The sequence below is a fragment of the Oryctolagus cuniculus genome, chromosome 6, assembly GCF_051225735.1.
Source record: "Oryctolagus cuniculus isolate XC-2025 breed Fujian yellow rabbit chromosome 6, ASM5122573v1, whole genome shotgun sequence".
Taxonomy (NCBI): domain Eukaryota; kingdom Metazoa; phylum Chordata; class Mammalia; order Lagomorpha; family Leporidae; genus Oryctolagus; species Oryctolagus cuniculus.
Window position 1 is genome coordinate 149,914,764 of NC_142872.1, and position 19,076 is coordinate 149,933,839.

The 19,076-nt window shown below is 40.7% G+C and overlaps 1 protein-coding gene across 6 annotated transcripts in view; it reads left to right on the forward strand.

The window, feature by feature from the left end:
- Window positions 1-19,076, forward strand: part of FAM91A1 (family with sequence similarity 91 member A1) — a 50,407-nt gene that overhangs the window by 24,751 nt on the left and 6,580 nt on the right. For 2 of the 6 annotated variants that reach the window (XM_002710763.5, XM_051844794.2), the window contains 6 exons: window positions 7,184-7,332; window positions 8,258-8,392; window positions 8,516-8,629; window positions 13,018-13,090; window positions 15,383-15,532; window positions 18,330-18,434. In XM_002710763.5, coding sequence (XP_002710809.3) covers window positions 7,184-7,332; window positions 8,258-8,392; window positions 8,516-8,629; window positions 13,018-13,090; window positions 15,383-15,532; window positions 18,330-18,434 — 726 coding nt within the window. Of the gene's footprint in view, window positions 1-7,183; window positions 7,333-8,257; window positions 8,393-8,515; window positions 8,630-13,017; window positions 13,091-14,791; window positions 14,971-15,382; window positions 15,533-18,329; window positions 18,435-19,076 lie in introns of those variants that run through there. The other 4 variants (XM_008255884.5, XR_016236585.1, XR_016236586.1 and 1 more) reach the window with 4 other exon arrangements.

Sequence of the window (19,076 nt, forward strand, 5' to 3'; positions counted from 1 at the left end):
CGCCGCGGCCGGCGCGCTGCGGCCGGCGCACCGCACCGATCCGATGGCAGGAGCCAGGAGCCAGGTGCTTTTCCTGGTCTCCCATGGGGTGCAGGGCCCAAGCACCTGGGCCATCCTCCACTGCACTCCCTGGCCACAGCAGAGGGCTGGCCTGGAAGAGGGGCAACCGGGACAGAATCCGGCGCCCCGACCGGGACTAGAACCCGGTGTGCCGGCGCCGCTAGGCGGAGGATTAGCCTAGTGAGCCGCGGCGCCGGCCCAGTCATGTCCATTTTAATTTTAATTTCATTTTTCTCATCAGCATCTGGCTGTCTTTTCAGCTCAATTTGCAAAATTAAGGAAGGAATCATCTATCATTTCCCAAGAGTTGTTGCCTAGGTGAGAGCGAGGATGGCTGGGCAGTTCAGCTGAGTGACTGTGTGCTCCCTCAGTGTCCATTGACTCACTTATGCAGCTGTGGCAGAATTACAGACTGTTACATGCCGAGGCTCTTTGTCCAAGGTTATTAAATCACCAAATGCCAAGAGTCTGCAGCACTCATTGATAAGCATTTGTTGATGGGCAGCCATTTTTTGCTACCAAATACTAGATCATGCACTTAAACAGAGAACAGCACAGTGTTGAAGATAACTGAAAAATGATATCTGAAAAAAAAATCTCCTGGGATTTTGGGGCTTTTTAGTGATTCATGGAGAGTATGGTTAGAATATTTGAAATATTCTGTTATAGCTATCTTGAAATACATTGTCATTTCCTGCCTGTCATAGAATCTGTATAGTGCTAGTGACCAGCCAGGTGAAACTCCTTTTAGATAAGGATGTTGAAGCTCACCTTGGTTAAATCAGTTCTGCTCATCTAGTCATCAAAACCTTTATGATTAGTAAATGAAGAGCTAGGAATGGAAGACTTGAATGCATGCCTCTTGAATGTTTTCCTTTTGCCCTATCCCTTATATTATCTTTTCCTGAACATTAGTCTCTTTATTGATTTGCTAGTTTAGTTATCTGGACATCATGAGTAGTCTGTGTACTCTCAAAAGAGTTGAATAGTAAATCTAATCCTATTCTGTATAGAAACTGTTAAGTGTTAATCTAACCATTAAGAGAGGGGGTAATGGGGCTGGCGCTGTGGCGCAGCGGGTTAATGCCCTGGCCTGAAGCACCAGCATCCCATGTGGGTGCCGGTTCTAGTCCCGGCTGCTCCTCCTCTGATCCACCTCTCTGCTATGGCCTGGGAAGGCAGTGGAAGATGGCCCAAGTCCTTGGGCCCCTGCATCCTTGTGGGAGACCAGGAAGAAGCTCCTGGCTTTGGATCGGCACAGCTCTGGCTGTTGCAGCCAACTGGGGAATGAACCATCAGATGGAAGACCCCCTGTGTTTTTTTTTTGTTTTTTTTTTTTTTTTTCTTGGACAGGCAGAGTGGACAGTGATAGAGAGAGACAGAGAGAAAGGTCTTCCTTTGCCGTTGGTTCACCCTCCAGTGGCCACTGCAGCTGGCGCACTGTGGCCGGCGCACCGCGCTGATCCGAAGCCAGGAGCCAGGTGCTTTTCCTGGGGAAGACCTCTCTCTCTCGCTCTCTGCCTCTCCTTTCTCTGTGTTAGCTCTGACTTTCAAATAAATAAATAAAAATCTTAAAAAAAAAAAAAAAAAAGAGGGGGTAACAGTTAATGGTCGCTAGCAACATTTGGAGCTTCCCTGCTTAGAATGCTGAGGCTCCAGAGTTAAGTGGTGATTGACTCCTCCCAGAAAGGCCAAACCTGCAGTTATTTAGGAACAATTTCCTTTTTTTATACCAGCCTTTTTAAACTAGGTCTCCTCATATGAACCACATAACACAGAAAACAGAAGAATTGAGAAGCAGTCATGCCAGTGACTGCATCCCCCAGTTCCATAGCAAATACTTGAGAAGGCCCTTCATTGCATGGCGAGGGTCCCTTAGGGCGAGAAGTTTTTAGGCTCTGCCCTGTTAAGAACTGTTGCTTCCTACAACGGCTGAGCTTGATAACTGAATCTTAGTCTTTTTTAGAAAAGAAATTTTGTAATATTGGTGTTTTAAATATCTTGAGTAGAAAGACTTTTCTTTTTATGTAACTACTAATTTATAGTTTGAGAATATCATGCAGTACTTGGTATTCTTGGTAAATCAGAAACCTTGTGATACTGTCATAGAAGCAAATGTGAAAATGACTAATTTCTTAGTAATCTTTTGGTTTTAAATAGCATGAGCCATTGCTTTAGGAAATAAAAGCTATATGTAGTCTTATTTTTTCTCATAAGCATGATTTTTTCCAGGTATCTGTGTCCTTTAAAAGATGTATTTTCACTATGATTAGCATGCATCAGATATACAAACCACTATTTATAATTTGTCAGCCTAACACTGTGAAAACATTTAGAAAATAAATCACATTTGTAGAAAAGCAGTCAAAATTACAAAGAAAAATCTCAGAAAACATGTTCTAACCACCATGACTTCTCTAGATTGTCTACCTTAGCATACATTAAATATATACAATATATTTAAAAAATAAAATGTAAAATAGCTTATGAAATATATTTATAAAATATACATATTTTTAATTTATTTATTTTATTTTTGACAGGCAGAGTGGACAGTGAGAGAGAGAGACAGAGAGAAAGGTCTTCCTTTACCGTTGGTTCACCTGCCAATGGCCACTGTGGCCGGTGCACTGTGCCGATCCAAAGCCGGGAGACAAGTGCTTTTCTTGGTCTCCCATACAGGTGCAGGGCCCAAGCACTTGGGCCATCCTCCACTGCCCTCGTGGGCCACAGCAGAGAGCTGGCCTGGAAGAGGGGCAACCGGGACAGAATCCGGCACCCCAACTGGGACAGAATCCAGCACCCCGACCGGGACTGGAACCTGGTGTGCCAGCACCGCAAGGCGGAGGATTAGCCTAGTGAGCCACGGCACCGGCCGAAAATATATTTTAAATATATATTAAGTATACTTTAAGTATATTTTATAAAATGTTTATATATAAAATAAACAGATTGGTTACTTTGAGAGACAGAGGGATCCACAGAGGGAGTGCCCATCTGCTGGTTCACCCCACAGATGCCTACAGTGGCTGGGGCTGGGCCAGGCTGAAGTCAAGAACTGAGAACTCAGTCCAGGTCTTCCACATAAATGGCAGGGACCCAACTACTTGAGCCAATACCTGCTTCTTCCTGGGTGCACATTAACAGGAAGCTAGAATTGGGAGTTGGAGTTTAGGACTCAAGTCCAGGCCCTCCAGTATGTAATGCTAAATTCCCAACCTGTATCTAAACTGCCAGACCCAAACCCTCACATTAAATGTTTTTATACTAGTCATTGACAGTTTTGAGTTTTGCTTGAAGGATAACCCCCTGCTACGTTTTGGAAGGACTCACCCTGTGTAACTTTGACTCACAGGTGCCCCTTGGTTTACCTATGACAAGGCCAGAGCAGACCCTCCAAATTTCCTTTGTTTTGTAAACCAGTTGCTGATCTGCCTATCCCAACCAGTCAGAACAAAATGCTTGTTGATTGAAGTGTGGGTAAGCTTCTCTGCTTCCCCCAGGCTCCAAACTCTCAACTTGACCTGGTGTAGAGCCTTTCCTGAAGGGCCCCTCCCAGCAGACAGACTGACTTTGGGGTAAAACAGTCTTTGATCTGGTATCCTGTATTCCACCCTTTATTCCCACTTCCTCATAGCCATTTCTTTCTAATTCCTTAGTCCAACCAAAAGAAACTTTTTTCTTAACTCTTTTTTTTTTTTTTTAATATTTATTTATTTGAAAGGTGGAGATACAAAGGAAGAAAAGAGAGAGAATCTTCCATCTGCTGGTTCACTCCCCAAATGGCTGCAACAGCCGGAGCTGAGCCAGGCCGAAACCAGGAGTCAAGAGCTTTTTCCAGGTCTCCCACGTGTGTGCAAGGGGCCCAAGGACTTGGGCAATCTTCTGCTGTCTTTCCAGGCACATTAGCAGGGAGCTGGATTGGAAGCGGAGCAGCTGGGACTCAAACCCGGTGCCCATATATACCGGCACTGCAGGCAGCTACTTAACCTTCTATGCTACAGTGCCAGACCCTTTCTTAACTCTTAAGACCCTTTTGATCAATGTTGCAGTCTTCTCTCTCCCTCCATACTACTCTCCAAACCCCAGTCATTTTTAATAAGATCTTTCCTTATTGAGTGCAAATTTTTTATTGGATGGTATTTTCTCACTCATGGCTATTGTTTAATGTCACAGTGTACTGAAGCATACATTTCTCTAATCTTTTAGAATTTTTCTCTCAGGGCTGGCGCTGTGGTGCAGCAGGTTGACCCCCTGGCCTAAAGCGCCGGCATCCCATGTGGGCACCGGTTCGAGACCCGGCTGCTCCACTTCCAATCCAGCTCTCTGTTATGGCCTGGGAAAGCAGTAAAAGATGGCCAAAGTCCTTGGGCCCCTGCACCTGCATGGGAGACCCAGAAGAAGCTCCTGGCTCCTGGCTTCAGATTGGCACAGCTCCATCCATTGCGGCCAATTGGGGAGTGAACCATCGGATGGAAGACCTACCTACCTCTCTCTCTCTCTACCTCTCCTCTATGTAACTCTGACTTGCAAATAAATAAATAAATCTTTTTTTTAAAAAAAGAATTTTTCTCTCCTCTTCCTTTCCTAAGCTTTGTCCTGACTTCTCTCATTTAACTTCTGGCTGCGTCCTGTGCTCCAGCCAGAGATGATACTGGCTAAAACAGACAGCCAGACATGGCACATGGTTGAAGCCACTTCTACTGAGGCTTCCTTCTCCTCTCCCTACCTGTTTTCCAGGTATGAATCATGTGCTGTTTTTGACATCTGAGAACTGTTTTCTATAATTCATAAACTTTTGATGGTTTAACATTTTGTTTGGAAATATCTTAAATTTAAAGAAAAACTGTAAGGATAAAAGTAATATCGTTAATTTTAGCCCAGAATTTAGGTATAATATCGTGCATATCATGGTCTTGCTCCCTAAATTACTCAGTGTGTGTTTCTTGAGAATGGGGCTGTTCTCTTAGAGCAACCCCAGAAAATTTAATGTTGGTACAGTATTCTTTCTTATTCCAGTTTGTCAGCCCAGTGATGCTCTTAACAGTGTTTCCCCCCTTGGCATAGGATCTGGTTTAGGTCCAGGGATTGTATTTATTTACTTATTTTTGTGAGAGAAGCGCATGGGAGAGCTTGAGCGCAGCCATTCACAGGTTCACTCCCCAAATGCCTGCAATCGCAGGGGCTGGTCGGGGCCAAGTCGGGAGCCTAGGGCGCAGTCCAGGTCTCCCACATAGAGGTCCATAACCCAGTTACTGAGCCATCACTGCTTTCTTCCATAGTCTGTTGGTGAGGATCCAACAGGAGCCAAGCTGGGAATAGAACCCACACTCTGATGCAGCATATGAGCATCCTAGTCTTTAATTGTCATGCCTCTCACCTTCTTTATTCTGGAACACATTGAAATAGTATTTTTTTCTGAAATTCCTGTGTTGTTCAAAGGTTATTAATTTGAAAGGCAGAGTTATAGAGAGGCAGAGAGAGGGAGAAAGAGATCTTCCATCTGCTGGTTCACTCACCAGATGGCCACAATGGCCAGAACGGCACTGATCTGAAGCCAGGAGCTTCCTCCAGGTCTCGCACATGAGTGCAGGGGTCAAGGACTTGGCCCATCCTCTACTGCTTTCTCAGGCCATAGCAGAGAGCTTGATCTGAAGTGGAGCAGCCAGGACTAGAACCAGTGCCCATATGGGATGCCAGCACTGCAGGCAGCAGCCTTACCCACTACACCACAGTGCCGGCCCCTGAAATTCCTATTTTTTGAAGAATCCAGTCCCTCTATTGGTTTACTAGGAACGTTCCCATCCTGGGTGTAGGTGATTGTTTCGTTATTAGATTCCTATATGCATTCCAAAGTAGAATATTATATCAGTGGTTGTCATGTCCCTCTACTGGTGTGACATCTGGAAGCACAGAGTTTCCAGCGGCCCTTCGTGGGCGACATTAGTTCTGATCACCTAGTTAATGCTTTGTCTGGTTTCTGCACTGTGTCGTTGACTTTTTTACCCTACAGTTAATGAGTGATAGGTGGAGAGCTGGCTTTAAGACCATGCTGATACTATGCTTCTCATCTGTGTCTCTTCCTAGATTTATCTTCTATTGATGGTTATTACCTAAACTATCCTTTACTGTGATTATTGCAAATTGGTGATTTTTCCCCAACTCCAGCACTTGCTCTTTATTTGCGTTGACTAGGCATTCTCTTGAATTCTCAGTATGTATCTACAAATTCCTACTTTTTGAATGATCTATAATTAGCCTTTACCAGCTCTTCATCATTTTTGTGCCCCATTTGTCTTAGATTTCGTCGGGATTCCCTTCAATCTGGCTCTCTCCTTGTGTTATGCCTCTAGTTTTTTTTTGTTGTTGTTGTTGTTGTTTTGCTTTTGTTTTTGTGTGTGCAGTTTCTTTCTTTTTGGGCAAAACAGTGAGATCTCTAATCTGGTACTTAATCTTCCTCAGACCTGGAATCAAGCATTTCTGCTAGGAGCCTGGTTTGTTTTATGAAGGAATGCCATTGGAGCCCGAGAGAGATCCTGTACTAACTGTGCTCGGTGCTTCCAGGCCCATTCTTACCTGAAGGGCAGATGAATAACTTGATCTCCTGAGGTTTCTTCCTGTCTTCTAGATCTTTTTCTGGAGAGCCACGCATTTGGTGTTTTACAAAAGGATGAGGAGTAGGAATGCATAAAATGCGTGCTGAGTGAGTTCATGCTTTACGGATCAGCAGTCTGTAGGGCACCTGTAAACTGAGGACTTGGCTGTGATTCTTTGTGGAGTTTGGAAACTGGGGGAGAGGACAGAGCGTCTCCTGACATTTAAGCTTTCATAATAGGCTGCTGTCCTGCAGTGGCTGGGGCTGTGAGCGGAGTGAAGGTCGAAGAAGTGTGCTTTGTTAAAGAGAAAGGTAGCCTGAAGAAACACAAATAGACGTCTTTCTTTCTAGAGCAGCTTTAAATCTCAAAATGTCCTAGATGGCTCCTGGGACATTGGGCACTTCTTAATAGAGTTAACCTGTCTTGTCAAAAAAGGGTTAAAATCTCAGGGTGGCTTTCAGAATTTCATTTGCAGCATTTTTGTTTCACATCCTCCCTGGCCTCTGTGTGCGTGCTTGTACATGCAGGTTTTCCTCTGGATCTCTTGCGCTGTGAAAGCCTTCTTGGTTTAGACCCTGCCACCTGCAGCAGAGTTCTGAACAAGAATTACACACTGCTTGTCTCCATGGCGCCTCTCACCAATGAAATCCGGCCCATCAGCAGCTGCACCCCTCAGGTAAAGACCAACTTGCAACTGCTGTCTTTTCGTTCTCAGTTTTCTTGATCCTCGATTTGAGATACCACATATCAGAAGCAGCGACTCAGTAATCGTCTCTTTTGTTGCTGTGAGGTATTGTTATGTTCAGTTGTGAATTATTATTTTAAAGATACTTTTTTTGAAAGGCAGAGTTATGGAGTGAGAGGAATAGACAGAGGAAGAGAGAGAGCGAGCTTCTAAATGCTGGTCTGCTTGCCAAATGGCCACAATCACTGGGGCTGGGCCGTGCCAGTGCCAGGAACCTGGGATTTCATCCTGGTCTCTCACGTGGGTGGCAGGAGCCCAAGCACTTGGGCCATGTTCCGCTGCTTTCCCAGGCACATTAGCAGGGAGGTGGATCAGAAGTAGAGCAGCTAGGACTAGAACCAGCACTCACATAGGATGTGAAAAATTGCATGTGATTAATGAAAATCATAGCTAAATGTTTTAATACAGTCCTTCAGCCATTATGTGCTGCCTCCCAGGGTGCACATCAGCAGGAAGCTCATTGGACGCAGAGTTGGGACTTGAATGCAGGGACTCTGATATTGGATGTGGGTATCCCAAGCAACAACTTAATTGTTGAGCCAAATGGCTGCCGATTTTTTAGGTTGAGCAAAATGAGTCAGAGCTTAAGTAACTTTCTGAAGGTGATAGGGCTCTGAGGATGAAGCTGAGATTCAAACTCATGTAGTCATACTTCAGAGTTCAAGATAAGATGTGCTTTACTAAATCCAGTTTAAAATTGGAACAATTGTAATGAAGCGTCTAACCCTTACTGCCAAAAGGATAGTGCAGTTAACATTTAATGAGGTCATTGTTGTTCATAAGACTGTGTGTTGTCACTTAAGAAATTTGACTTCTTTAGATAAGTACTACAATTTTACTGCATTTGTGATTGTAGCATATTGGACCAGCTATTCCAGAAGTTAGTTCTGTTTGGTTTAAACTGTACATTTATCATATCACTGGACAAGGACCGCCATCTCTCTTACTATCCAAAGGTACAAGACTTCGAAAACTGCCAGATATATTTCAGGTATGTTACTGTTTTTTAAATTATATGTGTGTAGGGTACACATTGATGAGAGGTATTGTGAATAACTTCTTGTTTTTTTTTTTCTTATTTCCAAATGTCATTTCTGAAATTTCTTTCCAATAGGGTTATGATCGGTTACTAATAACATCTTGGGGTCATGATCCTGGAGTAGTTCCTACATCAAATGTGCTTACAATGTTGAATGATGCTTTAACACATTCTGCAGTTTTAATTCAGGTATAGTTGCCTCATTTGAAACTATCAATTTTGAATTTTTACCACAAAGGTCATAATTTGTCTAGGTTTCTACTGAGTTGTAGTCTGACATCAGTAATTGGAAATTTGTAGAGATAAAAAATAAGCCCTTTAGTAGTATAGGTAGAAGCTACATGGACTTTGAAATTACTCCTAGGTTTTAATTCTAGCCTTACCTTTTCCTAACCAAGTGATTAGTATATTTGTTTCATAGTTTTACTGAGATATAATTCACATACTATATGATTTACTAAGTTAGGCTGTATACCCTTCACAGATATGTACTCAGTTTTAAAGCGTTCTTATCACCTCAGTAAGAAACTTTACACCCTTTAGTTACCACCCTTATTTTCATCTCTTCCCTTTGTCCAGAGAATACTGCCCACCTGTTATCTGTATAGATTTATCTATTCTGGGCACCTCAAGTACATGGACTCATTGTGACTGACTTCCTTAAGTTAGCTGTTTTCAAGGTTCACCATGGTCTGAATCAGTGTGCCATTCCTTTTTTATGGCCAAATAATATTCTGTTTTATGGATATACTGCATTCTGTGTATCTGTTCATTAGTTGGTGGACATTTGGGTCGTGTCTTCGTTTTGGCTATTATGAATATTACGACTATAACCATTTGTGTACAAGTTTCTGTATGGACTTTGTTTTCTTTTCTCTTGGCTCTCTGTATCTTGAGATGGAATTACTGAGTCATATGGTGACTCTGTGTTTACCTGTGTGAGGCAGAGGTCAGGAACATCCGTCCTATGGGCCATGGAAGGCCTGTGATCAAACTCAAAATTGGAATCAAAATTGAACAAATCTATAGCGGCCTAATTTTTAAGTTGATAATTTTGTGTGGCCTCGGAGTGATGTTATAATTATTCAGATGACCCTTGACAGAAGAAAGGTTCCCCACCCATGGTCTAAGGAACTGCCAAAACAGTTTCCAAAGAGGTTGTACCATCTGTATTCCTGCCAACATTTGATATTTTGTGACTTTGAATACAACAACCCTTGTGGGTGTGAAGTGGTATCTCACAGTTTTGCTTTGTGTTTTCCTGATGGCAGATAATATTGAGCCTCTTTTCATGTGCTTATTGGGCTTTATGACACTTTGGTGATGCTACTTAAACCTTGTTTCCCATTTGTAAAATGGAGGTGGCAATTTGTACTATGTGATAGTACTGTGTAATAGTACCTAATAGATAGGCAAGTGACCCTCAGAGGTTGAGGTTGAAAGTGACCTAATAGATAGGCAAGTGACCCTCAGAGGTTGAAAGAATGAAATGATGATATGAAGTGTGTAGCTCACTTTCTGATATATAATAGTTCATTAATAAAGATTTCATCATTCCATTCAACTAATAAATGACTGTTCTGTGTTCTGTGCTAATTCATATGGATACACAGCCCTGGTTCCCTTCATCAAGGAAACGCGGCATCAGCAGTCCCTTTCAGTTTCTGCTTCATGCTGAATAGAATCATCTACAGGGGGAGCATGGAAGAGAAGTACCCAACTCAGCCTTTGGGCAAGGAGTTGGGCTCAGGAAAAGCTCCTTAGAGAAAGGAAGAATGGGTTGAGAATAAAAGGATGAGTTAGAGAGCCAGGAAGGCGGAGGGGTCAGCAAGAATCAGTTGTAGGTCAGGATTCTTTTCTTCACTGCTTCCCCAGTGCCTGGCACAGTGCTTGGCTCATAGTAGTCGCTCAGTTAATGTTCGTTGACTAAATGAATATGAATAGGAAGTGCACAACATAACCCTGGGGCCTAGCAGCCATTTGCTGTTTTTGAGGGATGAGCTGGAGGGTGGTGTTGTGATCAGAGACAAATCTGGAGAAGCAGGCAGAATCTGAGTGCAGTGCACTTGAACATTGTCTGTGGAGCTTGGGCTTTGAGACTGATGGCAGTAGCTACGGGATGCTGAGCGGGGATTCAGCCTGAGCTCAGACTGTGTGGAAAAATGACACCAGAAGCAAGAAGACCAGCCAGGGTTATGTACCGTAGTCTAGTTAAGGAGTAGGGGTAACCTTGACCAGGGAAGCAGAAGTGAAAACTGAAGGGAAAAAATAGATTTAAGAAATACCATAAATTATACAATTAATAGGAGTGGGCATTTGGTACAATGGTTAAGATGCTGCGTGGGCTGCCCCCATCCCATATTGGAGTGCACGAGTTTGCATCATGGCTCCACTTTGACTCCAGTTTCCAGCTAAGATTTATGCTGTGAGACAGCAGATGATGATTCAAGTACGAGGCTCCCTGCCACCAACGTGGGAGAGCCAGATGGAGTTCCTATCTCCTGTTTCTGGCCTGGCCCAGCCTCTGCTGTTGTGGGCATTTGGGGAAGGAGCTCTCGCGCTCGCGCGCTTGCTCGCTTGCTCTTTCTCTCTCTCTGCCTTTCAAATAAAATAATAAATAAAAAATTTTAAAAAATGAATAGAATGAATCAGATGTCCGAGGAGGGTAGGGAGTGAGGGAAGAATGAGTTCTGGATATTAGGCTTGTGAAGGTGGAAGAGTGGCAGTAGTATTGACTAAGAGAATGCGGGAGGAAGAGCCATTTTATGGTGCAGGGGCTGTGTTGTGTTTTGGCATGTCTTACATGAGACGTGTAGACAGGTAATGAAAAATACTCTGAAAGTTGGACAAGAGAGATTTGCTGTAGGTGGTAGTTGAAGCCACAAGAGGGTGAAGTTAGGTAAAGTCAGTGTCTTTACCCATAAACTGGAGATAAAAATTCCTATCTTTATAAATCGTTGGTGACTGAGAGGATAACTTGACAGAAAACGTTTGGCATTGTGTTAGCCGTGGTGCTGGTGGCAGGAGAAGCAGAGTGAGGGCGATTCGTCCTTCCTGTGGCTGTGTCTCAGGTCACTGTTCGTGTCTTTGAGTTCCGGTTTTCTTTACCTGTAAAATGAGGGAGGCTGTGATTGCCGAGGTCTGGTAGAAAGGAGGTATTGAGTGAGTCAAGCCAAGTTAGGTTTTATTTTCTGGGGTTTTTTTTTTTTTTTGGTATGAAAAAACATAGATAAAAAACATAAACAATCGGTAGATGGTGTGTGTTTTTAATGAGTTCATTATGTTTTGCTTTTTCTAAAAAAAAAAAAGCCTCCTGTTCTAAAGTTTATGGAAAAAAAAATCATCTTGCTAGAATTTTAAACATAGTACAGATTTAAATTTTGATTAAAACTATAATTTTATAACAAGCATCTGGTTTATGGTTAAATTGTAAATCTATCAATAGGATAGAAGAGAGCTGTCAGAAATATATTCAAATTGTAGAATGGACAATAATGAGTTTGATTTCTCTTGATTATGTCAAGGTTTCTTGAATTTGAGTAATATGTGGGTCTCTTATAGAAAGTTAAAATTAATAGATCCTCAGTATTAAATTAAATTTTCCATTATAATACTGCTAAATACATGCAAGTGTAAAATTAAATTGTTCATGCTTATTGTTCTTACACAACTGTAATCCCAAACCAAACTTAGGAATTAAATGAAAGCAAAACTTTGAAACAGGAGAAATTCAAAGGAGCAAACTTAATTGTGTTTAATGGATGAAAATAAATGTTATTTGGATGTAGGGTGGGTAGACTGAGTTTTTAAAAGCTTTTTACTTAATTGTACATGTACATGATTCAACAATAAAACACTATTACAAGATTTACAGAGAAAATTGTCATTCCCCTTGTAATCTCATCTACTCAGTGGCTACTTCATATCCTCCAAATCAGATAGTCACATCAGCACCTACTGACTCCTTCTAGAGTTTATATATAAACAAGCAGTTGCACGCTGATGTGCCCTGTGCTTTTTCCATCTAGTTCTTGGAGAGCTCGCCATTGTCTAGTCCATTGAGACCTTTCACTTTCTTACAGCTACATTGAAAATATGTACCAAACTTACTTAGCTAATCCCACATGGGTGGACATTTTGATTGTTTCCAGTTTATAATAATAATGTTGTAGCAAGTAACTTTTCAGTGCATACTTTGTGAGTTTTGTGTTCCTACTCCATGTGATTCTGGGGCTCCTTCTACCACTTTTCTGTCTCAAAATTAGAGTGCACCCTGTGCAAGCGCACTTGACTTGATTCAGTCTTCGTTTGGCTCATATCTGAATTATTTATTAAATCAGCTTCCTTTTTTCATTAGCCAGTATACCCAATTTGAGAAACATTGTCTTACATACCTAATGTGTACATTAGATTGTCATTACTATAGAAAGATAAAAACATTGTTGAAAGTATTTGGATGGAATATTTATATGGGCTAGCCCATCGTGTAGCACAGTACTATTTATTGTCTGAATATCAATTATTGGAAATGTGGATTTCCCATAAATACCTTTCAATTTTTGTTTCTTTATCTTTAGGGACATGGTTTGCATGGGGTAGGAGAAACTGTCCATATACCATTTCCATTTGATGAAACAGAACTACAAGGAGGTACCCTTTGAATTATATCTATTTGACTTTTCAAAATTGGTTATCATGCCAAGAGTTTGGTGGAAAATGTGGCAGGAAGCGAGTTTTAAAAATTTTTAAAGTTCTAGGTTCTGCTGTTAAAAGAGTAGGCAAAAAAGGATTTGGGCATGTGCTTTTTCCTCAAAGAACTGAGAGAAGACCCATGTGGGACAGTGGAGAGAATAGCAGTCTGTGCTGGAGGAGAAGGTGAAGGACAAGGCTTCCTCTGTGTAGCCTTTTGGTTTCTTTGTTTTGTGTATTTGTTCGGAGGCTTGGGAGAAGATAAGTCACAGGGAAGAGTTCATGCTTTGGAAGGTTTTTTTCCCCCTTGATGTTACATACATTCTTTTCCAGGTGCTTAACGGAGTGTTCAATGCAAAGTTTTCAGTGTTGTTTTGCTGATTAGTTGGTCTCTATATGCACACAATTTGTACATATGGACTGTTGTTAGAATTTTAATGATTTCATGTTTCATTTCTAAATTAAAATACACCTTAGGTCATTTAGAAATGGGTGCTGATGGACATTTGCATACTATTTTATAGTTTACAGTTCATGCGCATGTATTTCTTGTCTCAGTGTTTGTTAAATTTCATTTTTGCTATAAGAGAAGAGTTGAGTGAATGCAGAACTTGTGCTCAGTCAAGTAAGTTGGATTCAAGGCAGGAGACACTGTTTAATATTATATATTTGTAGAAATAAATGTGAGCCACAATACATTTGAGGCCATATGCTCAGAATTTCTATAAAAGTAAATTCATTCTTTTCTAACATAGAAGATACCATCTATGTTGAATATTAAAGAATATATGTTCACAAGGAGAACACTGATTAAAACACGCTTACAGAGCACTTTTGTTTTCTGCTTCATGCAGAACTGCTATACTGTAATCTATTTTCCTGGTTCCTAGAATCCTAATATACAGATTTTAGAGAGCAGTGCATGGTTCAAGTGATTTAACATAGGTTAGTTTGTAGAAAAACTTATTACTGTTTTTCTGAAATGTTGTATACTGCTTTACTCCCTTCTTCAAAGTAGGGAAAAGGAAAAGGAGAATTATACAAATCTCCTTCCTTTTCACATGGCTAGACTGCAAAAGCCTCGTTTGAAGGTTAAGATGCTTTCTCCTGTTGTGATTAAATATGTACAGAATCTGGAAAGAAGGGTTCCGTTTTCCTCTTTTCTCTTTTTGGGGCATTTTCTTTTCTCAAAATAGCACCTATTTGGAAATAATAATTCTCTGCAACTAAATCTTGCCATTAATCCTCTAATATTTTACTCATTCTAAAGAAAAAAATGTTTACCTGAAGATGTAGGGTAGTGGCAACTGGATCTTAAAATTTTTATGATCGCAAGAATTAAGATTGCCTTGGGACATTTTTGTGGGAATTAGAAAAACGAAGTATCTTCATATTTGAATATAGAGCCTCTTTCTCTTTTATAAGTTCACATATTTATGAGAACTTGAACTAATACCTAAATAATTTATTAGACATATGACTTTTGAATACATTGTTATCTTCAGTTTCAGTAAGAATAACTTCTCTGAAACACATAAAAAAATTTGTTTTCAATCCATTGCCTGATAGAAACCCAAAAGTTACATTTTCAAGGTAGAACAGAACCACAGAGAGAGGCCTAGGGCCTTTGCCTGTGGCTGACCCTCTTTGTTTACTTTGCAGGTAGTTTGTTTTGCTGTAGCAGATGCTTCCTGAAGACTGTAAATGGGTTATGTGTGAGCAGCATTATTTTGCATTCACATGTAGTCCTACATTGTAATTCATCCTTTTTTAACCTAACCTTAAATTTCTTTATTTTTTAATAGAAAACTTTTATTTAATAAATATAAATTTCGAAAGTACAATTTTTGGATTATAGTGGTTCTTCCCCCATAACCACCTTCTCAGCCGCAAACCATCCCATCTCCTACTCCCTCTCCCATCCCATTCTTCATTAAGATTCATTTTAATTATCTTTATATACAGAAGATCAACTCTTAGACTAAGTAAAGATTTCAACAGTTTGCACCCACACAGACACACAAAGTATAAAGTACTGTTTGAAGACTAGTTTTACCGTTGATTCTCATAATACAACACATTAAGGACAGAGGTCCTACATGGGGAGCAAGTGCACAGTGACTCCTGTTGTTGATTTACATTGTAATTAATCTTTAGAAAGTAGTTCTAACAATTATTTAGTAAAATATATTTAAGTGTTTTGTGTTGAATTATAAATGTATTCACTAATGGATATCAACTCTTTGTTCTTAGAGTTCACTCGTGTCAGTATGGGTGTTCATAAAGCATTGCAAATATTAAGGAACAAGGTGGACTTGCAGCATTTCTGTGGCTACATCACCATGTTGAATGCTTCTAGCCAACTTGCAAGTAGAAAACTCAGTGATGCTTCTGATGAGAGAGGTTAGCTGATATTTGCCTTCTTTGCCTTAAGATAATTTGAGTTTTGAGTGTTTAACACAATATTAATATATAAAAAGCAGCAGAGGGGCAGGTGCTGTGGCATAGAAGGTTAAGCCTCCACCTGCAGTGCCAGCATCCCATATGAGCGCTGGTTTGAGTCCCAGCTGCACCACTTCTGATCCGGCTCTCTGCTAATGACCTGGGAAAGCAGTAGAAGATGGCTCAAGTGCTTGGGCCCCTGCATCCACGTGTTAGACCTGGAAGAAGCTCCTGGCTTCAGCCTGGCCCAGTCCTGGTCCATTGTGGCCATCTGGGAAGTGAACCAGCAGAAGGAAAATATTCTGTCTGTCTGTCTCTCCCTCTCTATCTCTGTATCTCTGCCTTTCAGTTTCAAATAAATAAATAAATAAATCTTTTTTGTAAAAAATAGCAGAACTGTGTGGGATGTTGAATTATTTAATACTTGATGTTTTCTCACTGAAAGATGAGAAATGTTCTGTAGCATCATTTGGATAGATAGCAATTATTCAAGTGGAGAAAATGCTAAGCATGTAACTAAAGAAGAGATGGCTTGGGGTTGGAATTCAAAAGTTAGGGGCTTTAGCCCTGTACTGTCACATTTGCATTTATAGGCTTTGAATGAAGTTAGGTTTATGAGATAATTGTGTCAGAAGTCAAATTTATTTGTAAAAAATGTTTCTAAAATAGATACAGTAGTTTCTCCTTTGTAGTTTTTCTTTTTCTCTTAAAGGTACCATTGTCTTACCCAGATCTAAAATCTTAATTTTGCTTTATCCTCTTTTCATCCAGTTAGTTTCCAAGTTCTATAAATTATGCTTTGTCTCTTACCATTTTTTCTCCTTCCTTCTTCTTCCTTTTTTTTTTTTTTTTTTTTTTTTTAAGATTTTATTTATTTGAGAGTAGAGTTACAAATGAAGAGGAGACAGAGAGAGGTCTTCTGCTGGTTCACTCCCCAAGTGGCACAGTGGCCAGAGCTGAGCCAATCTGAAGCCAGGAACCAGAAGATTGAGCCAGGACATGAACCAGGATGCTGGTGCCGCAAGTAGAGGCTTAGCCTGCTATCCCATAATATCAACCCCTCTTTTCCTCTTTTACAATTATCTATCTCGGGGCTGGCGCTGTGGCATGGCAGGTAAAGCCACAGCCTGCAGTGCCAGCATCTCATATGAGCACTGGTTCGAGTCCTGGCCGCTCCACTTCCGATCCAGCTCTCTGCTTTGCCTGGCAAAGCAGTAGAAGATGGCCCAAGTCCTTGGGACCCTGCATCTGCATGGGAGACCCAAAAGAAACTCCTGACTTCGGATTGGTGCAGCTCCAGCTGTTAAAGCCATCTGGGGAGCGTCTGAACCAGCAGATAGAAGACCTCTCTCTCTCGGCCTCCCTGTAACTCTGCCTTTCAAATAAAATGAATCAATCTTTAAAATAAATAAATAAATAAGATAAGATTCTCTGTCTCTGCCATTCTAGTCTGGATCTTGAAACCTTAAACATGTATTATTGCAACCATTTCCTTCTTAGTTTTCCTTACCTTTCCTTCCTATCTTCAGTTTATGCTGAGATGCCTTACATACATTTTATTTTTAATTTAAAAATCCATTTTCAAGATTCCGGATCTCAAGAGCTCATGCTTGCTAATTGTTTCTGCTGCAGAATAATATGGCTTGTAAGTGGCTTTTGTTGCCACAGTGCCACTGGGAGACCCTCAGTTGAAGTGTCCGTCATTGATTGACCGTATTCCATGAGCCTCTTAGTTGAAACCCAGTGGGTTGGATCGGCTCCCTTTGGGTTAGATATCTACTTCTGGTCCGTTTGTTTTTGGCCAGGTTTCAGCAGCTGACTGTCAGATATCACAGAAGTGTTTTCCGGAGAAGGGTTCTATGGCTCAGGCTGTCATTTTGAAAGCATGTCTATTATAGCTTTCATTTGTTCATTCGCGTTTATGGAATAGCTGCTCAGGTACTGGAGATAATTACACTGGGTCAATATTATTCTGAGATAACTCCAGAAAGGGAGCGAGACAAGTGATCAGTATATGATGTAGAGTTAAGACAGTTCAGAAAAGACCTCTTAGAGAAGATAAAGCTAGAACTGATACTGAAAATTAAGACCTTAGCTAGACAAAAAAAAAAAAAAAAAAATGCTTGTTGTTTTTAGAGGGTGGCAGCCTTTCAGGTAGAGGGAAGTAAAAGGCAGAGGAACTCATCTTGGCCAAAAGAAGGATTTGTTTGACAGTTGTAGAAGGTAAGAATAGAGAAGTAGCAAAATTTAAGAGACCTGAAGGGATCTTATGTGTTCAAACCTATGAGTAGTAAAACAGACTTTGAAGAACAGTAATGTAATCAGACTGCTTATTTCCACAGGGATAGAATGGCTGTAGCAATGATCTCAGTGAAAGTCCAAACTTGTGTTCTGGTTTGTAGATCTTGTTTTTTCAGCCAGAATTTCTCAAGCTTAGCACTGTTGGCATTTGAGGTGGGGAATTCCTAGTTGCCGAGGCTGTCCTGTCTGTGCGTGGTAGGATGTTGAGCATCCGTAGGTATCATTAGCATCCCTGTCTCCAGTCACAACAATCAGGTGTGTCTCCAGACATTGCCAGACACACTTTGGAGGATAAAATTGCCCTCTTGGTTTAGAGCCAATACTTTAGGCCAAAGGTTATTCATTTTTTCCCATTATTATTCTATTGCTTGAAGTCCTCTTTATGTTAAGACTGATGTATTGATAACTTCTGCTAACTACTAGAATCCTGATATTATGTATGTTCTTAAATTTTAAGTAGAACCTGATTTAGCTTCTGGCTCAGATGTGAATGGGAGTACAGAGTCATTTGAAATGGTCATTGAGGAAGCAACTATGGATTCAGTCACAAAGCAAAACTCTGGTAAGGTATTAAAAATTCTTTGTGATTTTATTAGATTAATTTTTGAGGTTTAACTTTTCTGTTAAGTTACTTGTATGTCATTTTTCTGTTTTTATTATCCATAATTTTAAAAGTTTTCTAGGAAAAATGTTTTTATGTTCAGAATGATAGTTGAGGTACAGTCGTGTATCACTTAACATCACAGATGTGTTCTAAGACCCAAGTCCATTAGTGATTTCATTGTGTGAACATCATAGAGTGTACCTTGACCAACTGCAGATTGCTAAGATGTCACTGTACTATTTATGGAACCACCACTGTTCAGGCAGCTTGCCATCGACCAGCCTTTGGTATATGGCCTATGGTTGTGCTATAAAATGACTTGAGAATAATGACTTAAGTTTCATTATTCCTGGGCTAAATATTTTGATTCCTTCTTTCATTGTGCATATGTCTTGCAATACACTTTTTTGAACAAATGACTACTTTGAATGCTTGATGAAAGCTGTGTGCCTTCGCCCCAGACACATGTATGCCCTCAAAAAAATACTGTTCTTTTTCCAAGATCAGTTGGCGCTTCAAGTCCACTTCACCTTCCAAGCCACTGATGGATATCACTGGGGTTGGATCTGTGAACCTCAGCTTAAGAAACCCCTGTCAGTC